This window comes from Rattus rattus, chromosome 8 (assembly GCF_011064425.1).
Source record: "Rattus rattus isolate New Zealand chromosome 8, Rrattus_CSIRO_v1, whole genome shotgun sequence".
In the NCBI taxonomy this organism is placed as follows: Eukaryota; Metazoa; Chordata; class Mammalia; order Rodentia; family Muridae; genus Rattus; species Rattus rattus.
The window spans coordinates 17,925,368-17,941,843 of NC_046161.1; the positions used below are offsets into that span (position 1 = coordinate 17,925,368).

The 16,476-nt window shown below is 47.0% G+C and overlaps 1 protein-coding gene across 3 annotated transcripts in view; it reads left to right on the forward strand.

The window, feature by feature from the left end:
* Positions 1-16,476, forward strand: part of Smarca4 (SWI/SNF related, matrix associated, actin dependent regulator of chromatin, subfamily a, member 4) — a 91,555-nt gene that overhangs the window by 39,415 nt on the left and 35,664 nt on the right. For 2 of the 3 annotated variants that reach the window (XM_032911078.1, XM_032911079.1), the window contains exons 1-5: positions 6,527-6,681; positions 8,887-9,050; positions 13,371-13,437; positions 14,519-14,629; positions 15,907-16,149. In XM_032911078.1, coding sequence (XP_032766969.1) covers positions 6,652-6,681; positions 8,887-9,050; positions 13,371-13,437; positions 14,519-14,629; positions 15,907-16,149 — 615 coding nt within the window. In that variant the 5' untranslated portion in view covers positions 6,527-6,651. Of the gene's footprint in view, positions 1-3,826; positions 3,949-6,526; positions 6,682-8,886; positions 9,051-13,370; positions 13,438-14,518; positions 14,630-15,906; positions 16,150-16,476 lie in introns of those variants that run through there. The other variant, XM_032911080.1, reaches the window with a different exon arrangement.

Genomic DNA, 16,476 nt, shown 5'->3' on the forward strand with positions numbered 1-16,476 from the left:
TTCAGACACACCAGAAGAGGGCATCAGATCCCATTACAGATGGCTGTGAGCTACCATGTGGTTACTGGGAATTGAACTCAAGACCCTCTCCAGCCCTCCATTACATATTTTAAAGTTGGTTTTGTTTGCTTGTTTGTTTTTAGAGACAGGGTTTTTCTGTCTTCACTCTGTGATCATGTCTTAGACTCACAGAGATCCGCCTGCCTCTGCCTCCTAAGTGCGGGAATTAAAGACGTGTGCACCACTGCCAGCTCAGTTGGATGTTTGAGATAGGGTCCTAATGGTTTAGCCACAGGGAGTACGACACCCCCAATGATTATGAACCCAGGATCATCCTTCCTCCACTTCCTGAGTGCTGACATTGAGATTCTTCAACTTAATGCATTATGTACTCTGAACCATTTGGAAGATGTTAGTATAGAGAGTAGTAAGTGAAAAAGTCATAAAAGTCCGTATGTCTACCAGCAACAGGTGCTCCTCGGTCTGTTTTTCTGGGGTATTTTTGTATTTTGGGAGAACAGTTTTAGTTGAATGTGTCAGACTTAGTTAATGTTCCTCTTTCTTTGTCCCTCTCCTCCCCTTTTGGCAGTTTTAACACGTGAATCTAACCTTATGGCCCTTTTACTTCAGTTTGGTTTTGTTTCTCTGTATGCTTGTTTGTCTCTTACGTCCAGGCACGAGTGCAGCTACCTGCAGAAGCCAAAAGAGGATAGCTCATCCCCTGGAGCTGAAGCTACAGGCCATTGTGAGCTGTGTGGCATGGGTGCTGGGAAGCAAACCTGGTTCTTCTGCAAGGGCAGCAGTATATGCTCTTAACTACTCAGGACTTTTTGCACCTTCCGTATTGGCCTGTTGTTTCAGATGAGATTTCAGTCACCTGTTACTACCTTCTTTGTTACTTGATAGTTTTGTTTATCTCTTTTGCCTTATAGATTATCTATTATCTGTCTTTGGTTTTTCAGTAGAATCCACACAAAGCTGTCTTGATATTTATTCTTCTTGCTGTGCATCCACTGTGTCTGTGGACAGATAATCTGGTTGTGCTTTGTGATTCCGTGTTCATTGACTTGAACTCCTCAATAGCTCTGTACACACATTATGGATACTCCTGCTTGGAACACCTTCAACATCCGAAGAGGCAGAAGCAGCTGAGTGCCCTTTTCTTTCTTTCTTCCTTTCTTCCTTTCTTTCTTTCTTTCTTCCTTCCTTCCTTCCTTCCTTCCTTCCTTCCTTCCTTCCTTTCTTTCTTTCTTTCTTATTTAGTTCTTTGTTTATTCTATTTTATTTTGTTTTTTTGAAATAGGGTTTCACTATGTATCCCTGGATGGCTTAGAACTGTGTATTTAGACCAGACTGGCCTCAAACTCGGAGATCTCCCAGTTAGCTCTTTTGAAGGTTTATGACCCCTCCCCATCTAGGACTATAGCTGTCTTAGTTAGAATTCTGTGTTGCTGTAGCAAACACCATGACCTAAGCAAGTTGAGGAGGAAAGGGTTTATTTGATCTTACAACTCCTAGGCCACAACCCATTACTGAGGGAATTCAGGGTGGGAGCTCAGAGGACTGAAGCAGGATCCCTGTTTACTGGCTTGCTTCCAGGCTACTGTTCAGCACCACCTCCATGCCACCTGTCCTCCGGGTGACATGACCCACAATGGCTGAGCCTTCCCACATCAATCAGTAATCAAGAAAACACACCCACAGACATGGCCACAGGCCAGTCTGCTATCACCTCAGATGGTATCTTTTCCCATGGTGTCTCTAGTTGCTGCCAGGTTGTCCCAGGCTAAGCAGCAGAGTGGCAGATGTCAAAGGAGTGGCACCTTGAGTTCTTCCTAGGGACTCTCCTTTCTCTTCATGGTGGGCATTGCCACTTTTGACTTGGCTCAGTTTATCTTCCTAGTTCAGCCCTGGTTCCCTATGAAAAGACCCTATTTAGCTGCCACTTAAGAGTGATGGATCCTTTAACAATGTGGCAGAAAATAGGCTAACAGCCAAGCCAGTGAGCCATGTGTGTCCTGTTGTGGCTCTGTACAAGGAAGTTCGTTCCAGATAAAGGCTGTTTTCATGTCTGCCTAAGATAGTGTATTCGCAGGGCCCTTTTGTTCTCTGCATGTGTACAGCTCCCCCAGTCTATCTTCACTAATAGTAGTAGTAGCATGTACTACTTGGCTGAGATTGATATCGTTTTTTGCCCTGAGGTAGGCAGGGCCACCACTGCTGCCAAATGTTTGAAATGTTCTCAACTTGGTGTCATAACCTGTACTTCAAGTTGGTTCTGGCCTCCCATTCTCAATATGCCAATTAAAAGAACCATGTTAAAACTGAAAAGGAGAGGAGGATTTATTCAATGTGGCCACATTCAGAAGAGGGACAACAGAACTAGGAACCCCCTCAAATCTGTCTCCAGGATCCTGACGTGCGACCAGAGTTTAAAGGACCAAAGTTGTGCTTATCGATCAGAGCCTATCAAGGTGTGGTCCTATCCCACTGACCCGTCATTGCATGGGTTTTAGTCTCATCCTGTCAGGTGATCAGTCAATTATTAGAATTGTTTTAGATCTCTTTCTGAGAGACAAGTTGATCTTGTGGCTGGTACTGTTTCCTTCTAGCATGAGATTTCTGGGAAAATCGCCATTTCTTTGGAGTCTATTGTTTCAATAGTCAAATATAGAAACCAGTGTTTTGCTTTGAGAAGAGCTTTATTTCTGCTAGACTGGTTACAGAACCTGCCAGCCTTGTCTGCTTCCATGGCTCCCAACACAATAGACTTCACACTGTGGGTGGCTGGACTGGAGTGCCTCTAGATAAATCAACTGCAGTCTGCTTTTTCCCAGAAGATAGCAGCATTTCCAAGATGAATGTGCTGTGCTCTCCCTATCTCTTGCAGCTTGAGTAGTCATTTTTCTCAATTTTGTTGAGTTTTATCTTCTAGAAAGAGGATCTTCAGTGTCTGTCCCATGCCTGTCTAATTCTAGCCATGCTGTAATTCATTAAATAGCTGCTGCTTCTCTGCATTTGTTGATGGGAGTGACCTCCTTGTTCACAGTGATCTGGAATTGTGTTGCACGGTGCAGGGAAAGCTTTGTCAGAGTTTGATTAGAACTGTTTAACAAATAGCTATGAAAAACACATCTTGTACCATTGGGGTTGAACCTTGCCACATGCACTTTCTCACTGAGCTGTATCCCTGGTTCTTAACTTTTATTCAAGACAAGATCCAACTACATTGTCTTGATTACTCAAATTATAATCTGTGTTCCTCAGGTCTCTGATAAGCCGGGGTTAGAGGCATGTGGCAGTTACATACAGAATTTTAAAATCTCTCTAGCAATTCTGTGATAGTTGACAAGAATCTATGATGGACCTGCAAGGTTCATATAGGCGAACAAGAGTGCTCAGTACTGAGAAATCATTACTGTGTATTTGTTGAGCACGATCACCTGCTCAGTAAACACACGGAGGCCCTTTGAGGAAATAACCTTCGGTCAGTTTACGGGAAAGGCTGTGTAAGCTAAGATGCCTGTTGTCTCTAGATGAGCAAAAGCAAGCGTCTTAGCGACGTCAGCTGTGAAACTGAGAGCTGTTTGAGTTGGTAGAGTGCAAAGGTGTGGCGGCTGCCTTGGAGATCAGCAGCTACAGAGATGGCCTAAGACGCCCTTGCCAAGACTGTGCAGTCTGCTAGGGAGGCTCAAGGCATGCATGGGGCAATTCAATGGGAAGCACAGTAAGAGGCAGACACCACTGCACTGGGAGCGAGCGGCTCTTCCCTGGGACTGCTAGGAAACACTAGGGAACCAAGGTGACATGGCACCTCTCTTGGTAGGAGGAGGAAGAGGAGCAGCCTCAGCCCGCACAGCCCCCTACACTGCCTGTGGAAGAAAAGAAGAAGATTCCAGACCCAGACAGCGATGATGTCTCTGAGGTGGACGCTCGACACATTATTGAGTAAGGGGTCCCCATGTGTCCTCATCTGAAGCTCTCTTAAGTGGCACCAGAACAAGTGGCCAAAGCCCCAGCCACTCACTGCTCTTTGTGCTTTGTGTCTGTCTTACTGTACAGTCCCAGATGGCTTCAGACTTGAGATTATTGTCCTCTCCCTAGGTGGCATTCTCAGTACTGACACAGCCACCAAAGGGCCATATTTGTTTCCTAAAGCCATCATTAGTCTCTGTAGTGATTGACATAGAAAATGATTCCTTGCTCATCATAAGCTTTTGAAGTACAGCCAACAACACAGATCCGCCCATCTGCCCTTGTTCCCAGGGACCTCCCACTGTTTCCTCCAAGAAACCTGTGTCTGGTACTGTGTCCACTTCCAGAGAGAGTAGCTGCATTCTTTTTCCTTTTTGTTTGCACACATACATCCAAGCATTGTGGTGTGCGTGGTTCTCACCAAGCATCTGCAGATGTAGACAGTTGCTCCCATCTTGTACGGCAGTATTAGAGCCGCATGCTCTGTCTGCTCTTTGTTCTCTGCTCACCCCAGGTGCTGTGCATGCAGACATTTTGCTCTGGAAACCACAACTCAAAATTAATGTGTTGATTTAATCTTTGTGCTAAGAAGTTGATGGGAGACCATTATAGAGAAATAAGATAAAAGACTTGAGTTACTTAAATCTGAAATACTCCAAATTCCAAATGTTTCAGTTTTCACAGCAGTTATTATTTTCTGATTGGGAATTGTGAAATGAGGATCACTGTGGATACTCTACCAACTGAAAAACTCCAAAATCTCTAACACATAAGAATTTCAGATAAGAATGTTCAACCTGGTGGTGGCCCATGCCTTTAATCCCAGCAGTCCAATGTCAGCCTAGTCTATAGAGTGAGTTCCAGGACATCAGGGCTATACAGAGAAACCCTCTCTCAAAGAACAGCAATAAAATAAAAAGAAATATTCAATCTCAGGGTCTAGAGAGATAGTTTAATAAGGTTAAGAGCACTTGCTGCCTTTGCTGAGGCCCTGGAACCCTGGAATCAGTTCCCAGCACCTACCTGGTGACTCCAGCCACCTATAACTCTAGCTCCAGGGGACCCTCTGACTTCCATGGCTACCAGACAGACACATAGTACACATACATACATATCAGCAAATATTTGAGTGCTGAGATCATAGACATGTGCCCCTATGCCTGACTTAATTTTCTTTTTCTTTTTTTTTTTTTTTTTTTTCAGAGCTGGGGACCGAACCCAGGGCCTTTTTGCGCTTTTTTGCTGAGGCAAGCGCTACCACTGAGCTAAATCCCCAACCCTTATTTTTAATTTTAAGATTGATCTCATCCTACAGCCAAGGCTGGTTTCACTCCTGAAATTATTTTACTTCCTGAATGCAGGAGTTCTATGTGAATGCAACCATGCCACACAGTTTAAATGACTTTTTACGTGGGAAATAAATAGCCGTTGAGATGGCTTCTCTTGTAAAGACACTGCCAATCCTCAAAACACCATGTATATATCCCTTATACACCACTAAATTTATAATTGTGAGGAAAAGAGAGGTTTTGCTGGGCGGTAATTGTGCACACCTTTAATCCCAGCATTTGGGAGTCAGAGCCAGGCAGATTTCTGAGTTCGAGGCCAGCGTGGTCTACAGAGTGAGTTTCAGGACAGTCAGGGCTACACCAAGAAACCCTGTCTGGGAAAAAAGAAAGTAAGGGTCTAGAGAGATGGCTCAGTATATGCCACACTTGCAGAGGGCCTGGTTTTGGTTCCTAGTCCCAGTACTAACTGGTTCACAATTGTCTGTAATGGTAGCTCAATACTACCTTTTGACCTTTGAAGAAATCTTTCCTCATAAACACAGTCCCCTCTGCCACACAGACACATAATTAAAAATCAGATCTTTAAAAAAAGAAAAAGAAAAACAATTATTGAGCCAGGAATGAAGTAGATTCCTGTAATTCCAGTGCTTAGGAGGCAGAGGCAGGATTCAAGGCCTGTGGTCTATGTGGCTGGTTCTAGACCATTCACTGCTACAAGAGTGAGACCCTGGCTTTAGAGAACAAAGTAGGAAGTGAAGGCCAGTGAGCTGGCTCTGCTGGCAGTGGTGGCTGATGCCAAGCCTGATAACCTGAATTTGGTCCCCCAAGCTCACATGGAAGAAGCAAAGAACCAGCTCACACGAGAATGGCAGATTCAAATTGAGACCATGTCTCAAGATCAAGATAATCTTAAAAAACAGCAGCCAAGTGAGCTTAGGCTGTGTCTCAGACGTGTCCAGTGTAAGAACAGTGCTGGTGTCTGTGCAGCTCAGTGCTAGGTGAGCAGCTGCTCATTTAACACCAGTGCATTCTGTCACGGGCAGTGACAGGACCCACACTAGCCCTTGTTGATGGGCTTGGGGCCCGTGTGGTCTCAGGGATGATCGTCTGGTCCTTCTCGGGTTAGAATCGACTGCCCCCTGTGCTGTGATTCCCATATGTCCTCTGCAGTTTATAAGTCACAGGCAGAGGTCGCCAATGCAAGCTAGTGGCAGTACATTGTCTCAGACAGTGTCTGTGTCCTCATACCACATGTGTTCCCTCCAGGAATGCCAAGCAGGATGTGGACGATGAGTACGGTGTATCCCAGGCCCTTGCTCGTGGTCTGCAGTCCTACTATGCTGTGGCCCATGCAGTGACAGAGAGAGTAGATAAGCAGTCAGCCCTCATGGTCAACGGTGTCCTCAAACAGTACCAGGTAAGACAAGAGGCAGTTGGGAGGCTGGATGGCTGGTGGTTGGACTTAGGCAACACTTACTTTTCCTGAAGAGCCACAATTTTCCCATCTGGTTTTGGTTTTGGATTTGTCTCCTCTGAGACAGGGTCTTCACTGTGTATTCTAGAATGGCTTCAAACTTGCTATGTAGACCAAACTGGCCTCAAACTCAGCAAAGATTCATCTGTCTCTGCCTGATAAAAGGTGTATGACACTACACCCAGATAGTTGCCTTATGTAAAGCAGCTGTGGTCAGCTATGCTGGCCACCAGAAGGCATTAAAACCTGAGTAAGCTGCCAGGTGCCAGGCACGGGGGCATTGTATGCACAGAGGACTTGGGCACCCTCACACAGCCTCTCTGTACAGGCATGGGCCTCAGAGATACTTTGCAACATGAGTTAGATCTGAAATTACCTGGAACTCTGACTTCCTTCTGGGAGCAGAGGAATGGTCCTTCCCATGGGAGGGTTTTCTATGAGGGTGAAAAGACCACACATGGCTCTGCTCCCAGATTGACTGGGAAATGTCCTTTTTCCATGTCTTACAGTCCTGTCTCTTCTCTTGAGGACTCTGTAAAGAGAATGTACAAACTTTCTTTCCTTGTTATATTCAGTTGGAAAGCTCCCACGCTTTGGAAAGTCCTCCATTAAAAAAAGAAATCTGAGCTGGGCAGTGGTGGTGCACACTTTTAATTTCAGCACTCAAGAGGCAGAGGTAGGCGGATCTCTTGAGTTCCAGGACAGCCCGGTATATACAGCGAGTTCCAGGATGGCCAGAGCTATACAGAAACCCTGTCTCACATAGATAGATAGATAGATAGATAGATAGATAGATAGATAGATAGATAGACAGACAGACAGACAGACAGACAGACAGACAGACAGACAGACACAGACAGAGAGAGCCGTAGTTCAGATCTCTAGAGCTCACGTGGAAGCGAGGCGGTGATATGACTTCGGTTAATCCTAGCACTCGAGGTGAAGACAGCATCTCCAGGCAAGCTGGCTAGCTAGACTTAACCAGATTATAGAGCTCTGAATGAGAGATCCTGCCTCAGTAAATGTTGAAGAAATTGGGAGTAATCAAGGAACACTGATAAAGAATATCTAGCCTCCACATACATATGTACAGGCATACATGACCTGTACATTATACTCACTAAAAACAGGCGTTTTAGGTGACCCTATACTTGAGAGCCATTCAGGTCTTCTTGCCTAACACGCCTGTCTTCTGAGCTCTCTTTCCTCTGCTTAATCTGTGCACTAAAGCTTTTCTTAAGCCTGGGTTTGATTCTCAGCACCCACTGTGGTGGCTTAAATCTCTAATTGCAGTCTAAGAGTGTCCTATCTAATGCCTTCTTACGTCCTCCATGGGCACCAGACACACCTGTGGCACCTAGAGGCCAAATACTCAGACAGAATAATGAGATAAATTAGTCTAAAACAATTAAAATATATTTAGTAAAAAATAGGTCCGTTTCTGAGGTGGCATCTCATTTGTGTGGTTTCTGTGACTTCTACCATGTTATGCTTTGGTCTGAGCCAGCATGTAATAGTGAGGCCACCAGCCATATCTTCAGACACTCGGAGAAGATCTGGAATTGAGAGAGTTTTGTGAGTGACTGAATGTGCAGTGAGGATTGGGCTACTGTTTGTATGCGTACAGAACATGGTGCAGAAGAGATACAATCTGTAGCAAAGGCAAGAAAACAGGGAGCGTGTTCCAGCTGGCAGAGGTGGAGAGGCGGGACATGCGGACGGTAGCAGTTTAAAGGTGTTGCTGCTGGGAACATGTCATGAAACATGTAGCCGTAGTCTTTTGATTGCTTTTACATTATGGTCAGGTGATAGTAATGCTATTTACATGACTTTCATTAAAAAATAAGCAAGTAAAACAAAAATGTTATATAAAGTCATTCTTAGCCCTTTTATTTTATTTTTTTTTTCCCGGAGCTGAGGACCGAACCCAGGGCCTTGCGCTTGCTAGGCAAGTGCTCTACCTCTGAGCTAAATCCCCAACCCCATATAAAGTCATTCTTAGCATGGTCCCCAGTGTTTTCATAGTAAGTGTGGCTGGGCATAAGCACACCAGGAAAAATAGGGTAGTCCAGGCATAGTAGCTTGTAGGGTAGCCACAGGTAGCATATTGGTTGTGTGAACTTGGTCCTGACCCTTTTGCCCTTTCAGATCAAGGGTCTGGAGTGGCTGGTGTCCCTGTACAACAACAACCTGAACGGCATCCTGGCTGATGAGATGGGGCTGGGAAAGACCATCCAAACCATTGCACTCATCACGTACCTCATGGAGCACAAGCGCATCAATGGGCCCTTCCTCATCATCGTTCCTCTCTCGTATGTATGAGCACAACTCCATTCCCAGCCTGGTTGCTACATGGGTTTCTTTTTCCTGCAGGACAGAAGTGGATTGTCTATAGAGTGTGGCATAGGGTTAGTCTAGAGCCTCTCTGTGACCACCTTCCATTTCTTTTCACATGGTCTTCACATCGTGGCTACCATCTGTCTGTCTTTACTTGGTTGTTTCTTAAGGATGAGACCTTGCTTCAGTCGTGTCTGCATTTGGGAGACACATCAACCCATTGCTGTCTGCCTCTACCTTGGAGGAGCAGGAGTGTGGAGCTCACTCATATTCTATGAGTCACTCTTACCGATTTCTTTAATGGCTCCTTTAATAGCCCTACTGGGGCAGTTGGTAGGGCTACTTTTGGCTCTGTTAAGCAAAGACTGTTGTATTCTCTTGTAGTCATTGTGCCCTGCATAGGGCCCAATGTCCTCTTGTGTCATATTTCAGCTTGGTATACATAGCACAGGTGCCCACACTTGTGTGTGTGTGGCATCTCGCAGAGTATCCACTACTTCTTGGTTCCAGTGGCCTCTTACTTTCAGCAGTTCTGGAAATCTGTTGGATTTAAAAAAAAAAAAAAAAAGTTCATCTACCTCAGCCCTCCCCATGCTGGCTCTCATTGGTATAACCCAGGTTATAATTCTGGCCGAGTCAGTTTCTTGCTTAGGGGTTATCTGTTCCTGCTGTCTCTGTGCCTGGGCCTCATCCTAGAGCAGTCTCTAAGCTCACTACCAGAGCCATTAGTCCCAAATCTCAGTCTTTGCAAGCTTGTCACATCTGAGGCCTAGGCACGACATTTGTTTCAAGGTTATGGTTTATCTGAAGTCTCTTGGGGTTGTGTTCCACCCTCTCCATGAGTCAACAAAAGCCTATAAACTGAGAATTTCCTTTTCTTTTTTTAAAATTTATTTTTTACTTACTCACTTTACATCCCACTCACTGCCCTCTATCACCCCCTACCCTCACTTTTTCCCCAAGCCCCATCCCCTTCTCTGAGTGCCAGTGCCACCTTGGGGATACCCCCATCCTGGCATTCAAGTCTCTGCAAGGCTGGGCACATCCTCTACCACTGAGACCAGACAAGGCAGTCCAGCCAGAGCAGATCCCACATGCAGGCGCTTTTGGGCTAGCCCCGACCCCAGTTTTTCAGTACCCACACGAAAACCAAGCTGTATATCCAATACCTCTGTGTGGGAAGGTCTAGGCCCAGTATGTTCTTTGCTTAGTGATTCAGTCTCTCAGAGCCCCATGGGTCCAGGTTAGTTGTTTCTGTCTTCCTGGTTTTTTGTTGTTTGGGGTTGTTTTGTTTTGATATAGCGTTAGCTGTCCTGGAACTTGCTTTGTAGACCAGGCTGGCCTTGAACCCTACTTCTGCCTGCAAGTGCTAGAATTACAGGTGTGTACCACCATTCCTGGCTTGGATTCCCCTTTAAGTGTTTAGTGGTGGCCTCCCAGCTCTAGCTAATGCCCAATTTCTTCTGTTACTGTACACATCGCAGCCACCATGGTTCCTTCTTGCCCGTGGTTTATCTTTTGTTCCTTAGATGCAGCACAGTTGAGGGACCAATGCACCTTACTCTCAGCTACTTCCACTAGCTTTGCACTGTGTTCATTGCCCTGCCCAGGCTTAGTGGCTGTTATGGCTCCTTTATGGCCTGCAGCTTCTCATGGGTGGTCCTCCTTATTGCCATAATTTTGACTTTGACACATTTTGATTGTTACCTGTATTTATCCCTGGGTGGCCTTGAGGTCAAGATTCTGCCTCAACTTTCTGAAAGCCTCTTCACTATTTTATGTTTGGTGTTGGGTATGGAGTCAGGGTTTTGGAATGCTAGGCCAGTGTTCTGCTGCTGCACCACGTTCCAGGCCTGCACCACGTTCCAGGCCGGTGCTGACGTATATTTCTCAAGCTCCTGCTCCATTCTTAAGGTTTGCTCATGACTATAGAGCTGTAGTCCTGTAGCTGTGGAAGTGAAGTACCCTCTTTCTCCTTCTGTGTCCACATCATGCCCATAGCAACTCTGACATGCTACTCCGGCAGGTTCACTGCTGGGTGCTTGTGGTTTTTTCTACTGTGTTGTTGTATTGAGTGCTTGGGGCTGTGGATGAAGTCCTTCCCTTTTAGCATTCCACACATTTTCCCATTGATCTAATTTGGGCTCTTAGCTGCCATCCCTATCCAAGTTCCGCCTGAAGTTAGAGCACTTCTTGCTTTTGTCCAGCTGATTTCCCCTGGCACCTCTTTCCAGTTCCTGCCCCAATTCTGGATCAGTTCATTCCCTAAGGAGCCCAGTGTTAGAAACTATACTGTGTACTCATGAGGCTGAGGCAGAAGGCTTTCTACAGGATTGAGGCCAACCTGGGCAGCAAGATGTTCCAAGCATGTCTGGAATATAGAATGAGGCCCCTTTGCAAGAAACACGAAAGAAGAGGATAGAGAGAAGACTCGGGACCAGAGTTCAGTTCCCAATAACTAAATGAGACCACTTCCAGCTGCATGGAACTGTAGGTAAAGGAGGAGATCAGACACCTTCGTCTGGTTTGGCTGTCTGTCTCCTGGTGTCCTCAGCAACAGTCTCTTGTGTCACTACAAGCATTTGATTCCTAGGCTGGCTGCTTTGTCTGAAGCTCACAGCTTGTACAGAGAACCTGTCTTAGTTACTTAATTACTGTTGCTGTGACAAAGCACCATGACCAAGGCAACTTATGAACTGGCTTAGGACTGTAGGGGGTTAGAGTTTATGGTGGCAGAGCAACAGCATAGTGGCAGGAACACCTGAGAGCTCATATACTAATCCACAAACACAGGGCACAGAACGACACTGGAAATAGGGTGGCTTTTGAAATACAACATTATTTCAACAGACCACATCTCCTAGTCCTTCCCCAACAGTTCCGGCTATTGAGGCCAAATATTCAAATATGTGAGCTCATTCAAACACTGGGCCGACCTACAGCCTCTTCTCATGATTCCCGTCCAGACATGTTCATGCTGTCCATCCCACCCCTCCTGGCTAGAAGCACTCCCTATACCCTAGGGAGTCTTAGTGTTCAATACCCAGCTTTCCTATCCTGCCTGCGGCTCTGCTGTTCCCATGTGAGTTCTTTGCCTGCCTTATAGTCTTGTACCTGCCCTGATCCCCAAGCTAAACATGACATGCCGGCTTGCTGCAAGTCTTCTGTATCCCTCAAGCCTTCCTTCTCTGCAATGGCAATAATACCAAGTGCTCAGCCAGGCCTCTGCTGCTACTCCCTGAGGGGCAGCTCCAGAGCTGGGCATAGTCTAGGGCCAGGAGCTCCCAGTGCTTTTAGGCATCCAAGCTCCTGAAGCATTCTGTTATTTTCTTTTTTTCTTTCCTTTTTTAATTAATTTTTTTCTTTTTAAAGACGGAATTTTTTTGTGTGGCCCTGGCTGATCTGGAACTCACTCTGTAGACCAGGTTGGCCTCCAACTCAGATCTGCCTGTGTCTGCCCCTTGAGTGCTGGGATTAAAGGCATGTGCCACCAACGCCTTTAAGTGTTCTCGTTTCCTCTTAGTGACAGCCATCTGTAGGTTACTTGCCTTATGGGTTCAAGGTGACTATACTGTCTCTGTCATCTCCCCTGGTCGCCAGGATGGCAGAGTAAAGGATCTACGTTAACCTTTGCCAGTGTGATGTCAGCAACTTGAACTACCATTAGGTGGGACTCTGCTAAGCAGTAGCCAGAAAGTCTAGGAGTGGAGTTTCTGGGAAGAAAATCAAGAGTGGGGAGGAAGCTCTATCTTGAGCTATGGCTGCTTCTCTGCCCTTCGCAGCTCCAGGGTTCTCCAAGGTCCTCAAGACCTGTCCTGAGAAAGGTCTTGGCCCCTGCTTACCTCTTGTTCTCCTCTTCTATTCCTTCTGGGTCATCTGTAGCTTCCATTTTCAGTCTCAGGTGGTTACAGGATCACCCTGTCCCCTGTATTCCCATGTGTTAAATCCCTCGCTGGCACTGGGAGGCCAGCCACATGGCTTAGCACATCTGTAGTGTCTTACATATTCACTCACCAAGGTGCCTGTGAATCCCCACTAGGGCTGGCTGCCTAAGACCCACTCCTGGCTCTGCCCTGGGCCAGCTCTCCCAGTGCATATCTGTGTGTGTGTCAGTTCTTCCCACCTGGAGCAGGGTGTCTTTCCTCTTTGGCTGCTGCCACTTGCAACCCTCTCCACTCCTGTGCACAAAGCTCCCGTTGGACACATGGAGTTTACTGTGGCAGTTCTAAAGACCAGGCCTGTTGGCTTCACTATTGCCTAGTGTAGAACTTGACTATCCCTTCCTTTCCCTTCAGGACGCTGTCAAACTGGGCATATGAATTTGACAAGTGGGCCCCCTCTGTGGTGAAGGTTTCCTACAAGGTATGTCACAGGCTAAAGAAGTGCCCTCCAACTTGTTAGCAGACAGTCTTGACCAAAGGAGGGGAAGGTGCATGAAAAGAGAAGCCAGGGTGTGTTAGAGGCACAAGGCTCCTAGGCCTGGTGCTTATTTGGTGCACAAGGGGTCTTAGTAGTAACGTAGAATGGGTAGTTTCTTATTTTGAGGCATACTTTTTATTTTAAGTCAAAATCAAATGTTTTATTTGTGAGCATTGTCTCAACAGTATATATCTTAATATACATAACAGACATGGACGTGTTTACTGGAGGATTGTCTTCACTAGAACTGTGGTTTAAACCCATTTCTGTATGAGGACAGAGTGAACATAGACCATTGGTGACATGATTCTGGTGTCCTGAGTACCTAGCCAGGCTTGTGCCAAACATCAGGCCCAACGCAGATAGATGCTCAATGCATTAGGAAGGGGCTTGCAGCCCTTGGTATGGGCACTGGAAACTGAGGTGGACAGGGTACCAGTCCACCAGTGCATACATACCACCATTTACTTCTGCCTCAGGCTCTTTATCCTGTGCCTGTGATATAAGGACATTGTTGCTATGTGCAAGAGCTTGATGTGTCTAGAAAGTAGTCATGGAGGAGACTGGAGACTAGAAATGAGGAAGGATCAGGCAGTGAGAAGGCCAAAGTGAGTATGTTGGCTGTTGGCCAGGTGAAAGAGGGGCCCTATCTTCCAGGGTAATGGTTTGGGACCTAGGAAGAGGGAAGTTGATCAGAGCCTAGGAATGTGGCTAAGGATGGTGTAGGCAGCAGTTTCCCAGGGTGTCCTGTGCCCACTACTCTGCTGCAGCTGGTGTTCTATGTGGCTTGGTCAGCGCATGCTAACAGCCTTGCCCAGCATCATCCTGGGCTGCCTCTGGCAAGACACAGCTGTATCCTTCAAGAGTACTATTCATAAGTCAAAACTTTTTTTTTTTTTCTTTTCTTTTTTTTTTTCCAGAGCTGGGGACCGAACCCAGGGCCTTGCGCTTGCTAGGCAAGCGCTCTACCACTGAGCCAAATCCCCAGCCCCAAGTCAAAACTCTTTACATCCTGTCTCTACAGGGCTCTCCAGCTGCCAGACGAGCTTTCGTCCCCCAGCTTCGCAGTGGCAAGTTCAATGTCTTACTGACCACCTACGAGTATATCATCAAAGACAAACATATCCTGGCCAAGGTAGGTGTCCTCATGAAAACACAGCAGGCCTAGGGCTCAGGCTGTCTACAGATCTCAATGCCTGATGTCTTACCTATGTCATAGCCCCTTGCATAGCCTCAGTATTTTGTCTACATGTATAAAAAAACATAGCTGGTATGCACTTGTATAAGGAAGGCTATGCCCTGGCTCCTTCAGCATCCTGAGTGGGCCCCAGTTCAGGTTGGGATCCCCCACAGGACCTGAATAAGTGTCCCTCACCCATCTCCCAGGACCTCTGTGCAGAGAGACTCTTCACAGTGTCTCCTGATCATGAGTGACCTATCAGATTGAGGCAAGGCTTTGTATGTTATGGTGGGCCTCTCCCTGGAGTTGGGCCCAAAGAACATTGACTGGGTTCTGGAGGACTCTTGGGGAAGCAATTGACAATGAGCAGTGAGTGGGTGCTGGGCTGGAATGGGGCCCCTGTCCATGGAGGCCATGGCCTTGCCTGATGCTGTTGAGAGCTGTAAGTAGCATGAAGTTACCCAATTCCTCTGCCCATGCTTGTTTTCCTGTCGTGGACTGGGATGGAAGCTGAGGGGCAGGACTGGGCCCCCTGGCTGGTGTTCCAACGGAGTGTTAGTTAAAGAGGTCACTTGAGGATCAGGCCCTCTCCCATGGTGACATTTTCCTGCACAGTGCCTATAATGTGTGCACTCACTGCAGGGCCTAGGCTGACAGATGAGTGTACAGAGGTCCAAGGAGTTGGCCCAGCATAGTCTTTACATATAGGCCATCCATCTACATGACACGACTTCTACTGCAGTACAAAACCACATCCACCCCGAGCCACGCATGGGGCCCTGAAAACACCCTTGCTTGCTGGCAGTGATTCACATCGACATAAATGCCTGTTCTGAGAGATGGAAGTCCTTATGGCCTTAGGAGAACTGACTGAGAATTCTCCTTGGGGCTCTACCTGAAGCCTAACATTGTTCTCCTTGTCGTTGGGGTCACTGGCAGACTCTGGGGAGGAAAAGCCTGGCACTGCCCCTTCCTGGAAGTCATATTCAGATTGCTTGTATGCCACCTGCTACATAAGCATGGCTGCTTGTGGCCAATGTTCCAGGTGCCTCCCTGGGGACGAGGTGCTGAGCACTATTTCCTGTTGTTTGGAAAGCCAGCGTAGCTGTAGCTCAGCTCCTCACCCATCTGTCTCCATGTGTTAGGGAGTGTGTGTCTGGTGGTTCTGCTGGACATGCTGCTCACTTTGCAGGCCTGCTACCTCCTTTCACCACCTTTTCTTGGCCTTGCAGATCCGCTGGAAGTACATGATTGTGGATGAAGGCCACCGCATGAAGAACCACCACTGCAAGTTGACACAGGTCCTTAATACACACTACGTGGCCCCTCGGCGCCTGCTTCTCACAGGCACGCCACTGCAGAACAAGCTCCCTGAGCTCTGGGCACTGCTGAACTTCCTGCTCCCCACTATCTTCAAGAGCTGCAGCACCTTCGAACAGTGGTTCAATGCACCCTTTGCCATGACTGGAGAGAAGGTGAGTTTGTTTGGGGTGGAAAGTGGCCTCTGAGGAGCCATTCCAGGCTCAGCCACCCTGGGACTGACCATGAGTGCCCACTGGCCACATAGCAGCAGAGTGTGCTGTCAGAGCAAGCAGCACCCCAGACTTCAGCAGGGCAGAAACCAGATGTCTCTGTGGGAACTAGGGATCCTTCACAAGGAGCAGGTCTCGCCATTGTGAGTGTCAAGGGCTGAGAAAGTTTAGTTAATATATCTGTGAGGCCAGGCTATGACATTGTTTATTATAAAGAGCTCTTCAGGGGGTTGGGGATTTAGCTCAGCGGTAGAGCGCTTGCCTAGGAGT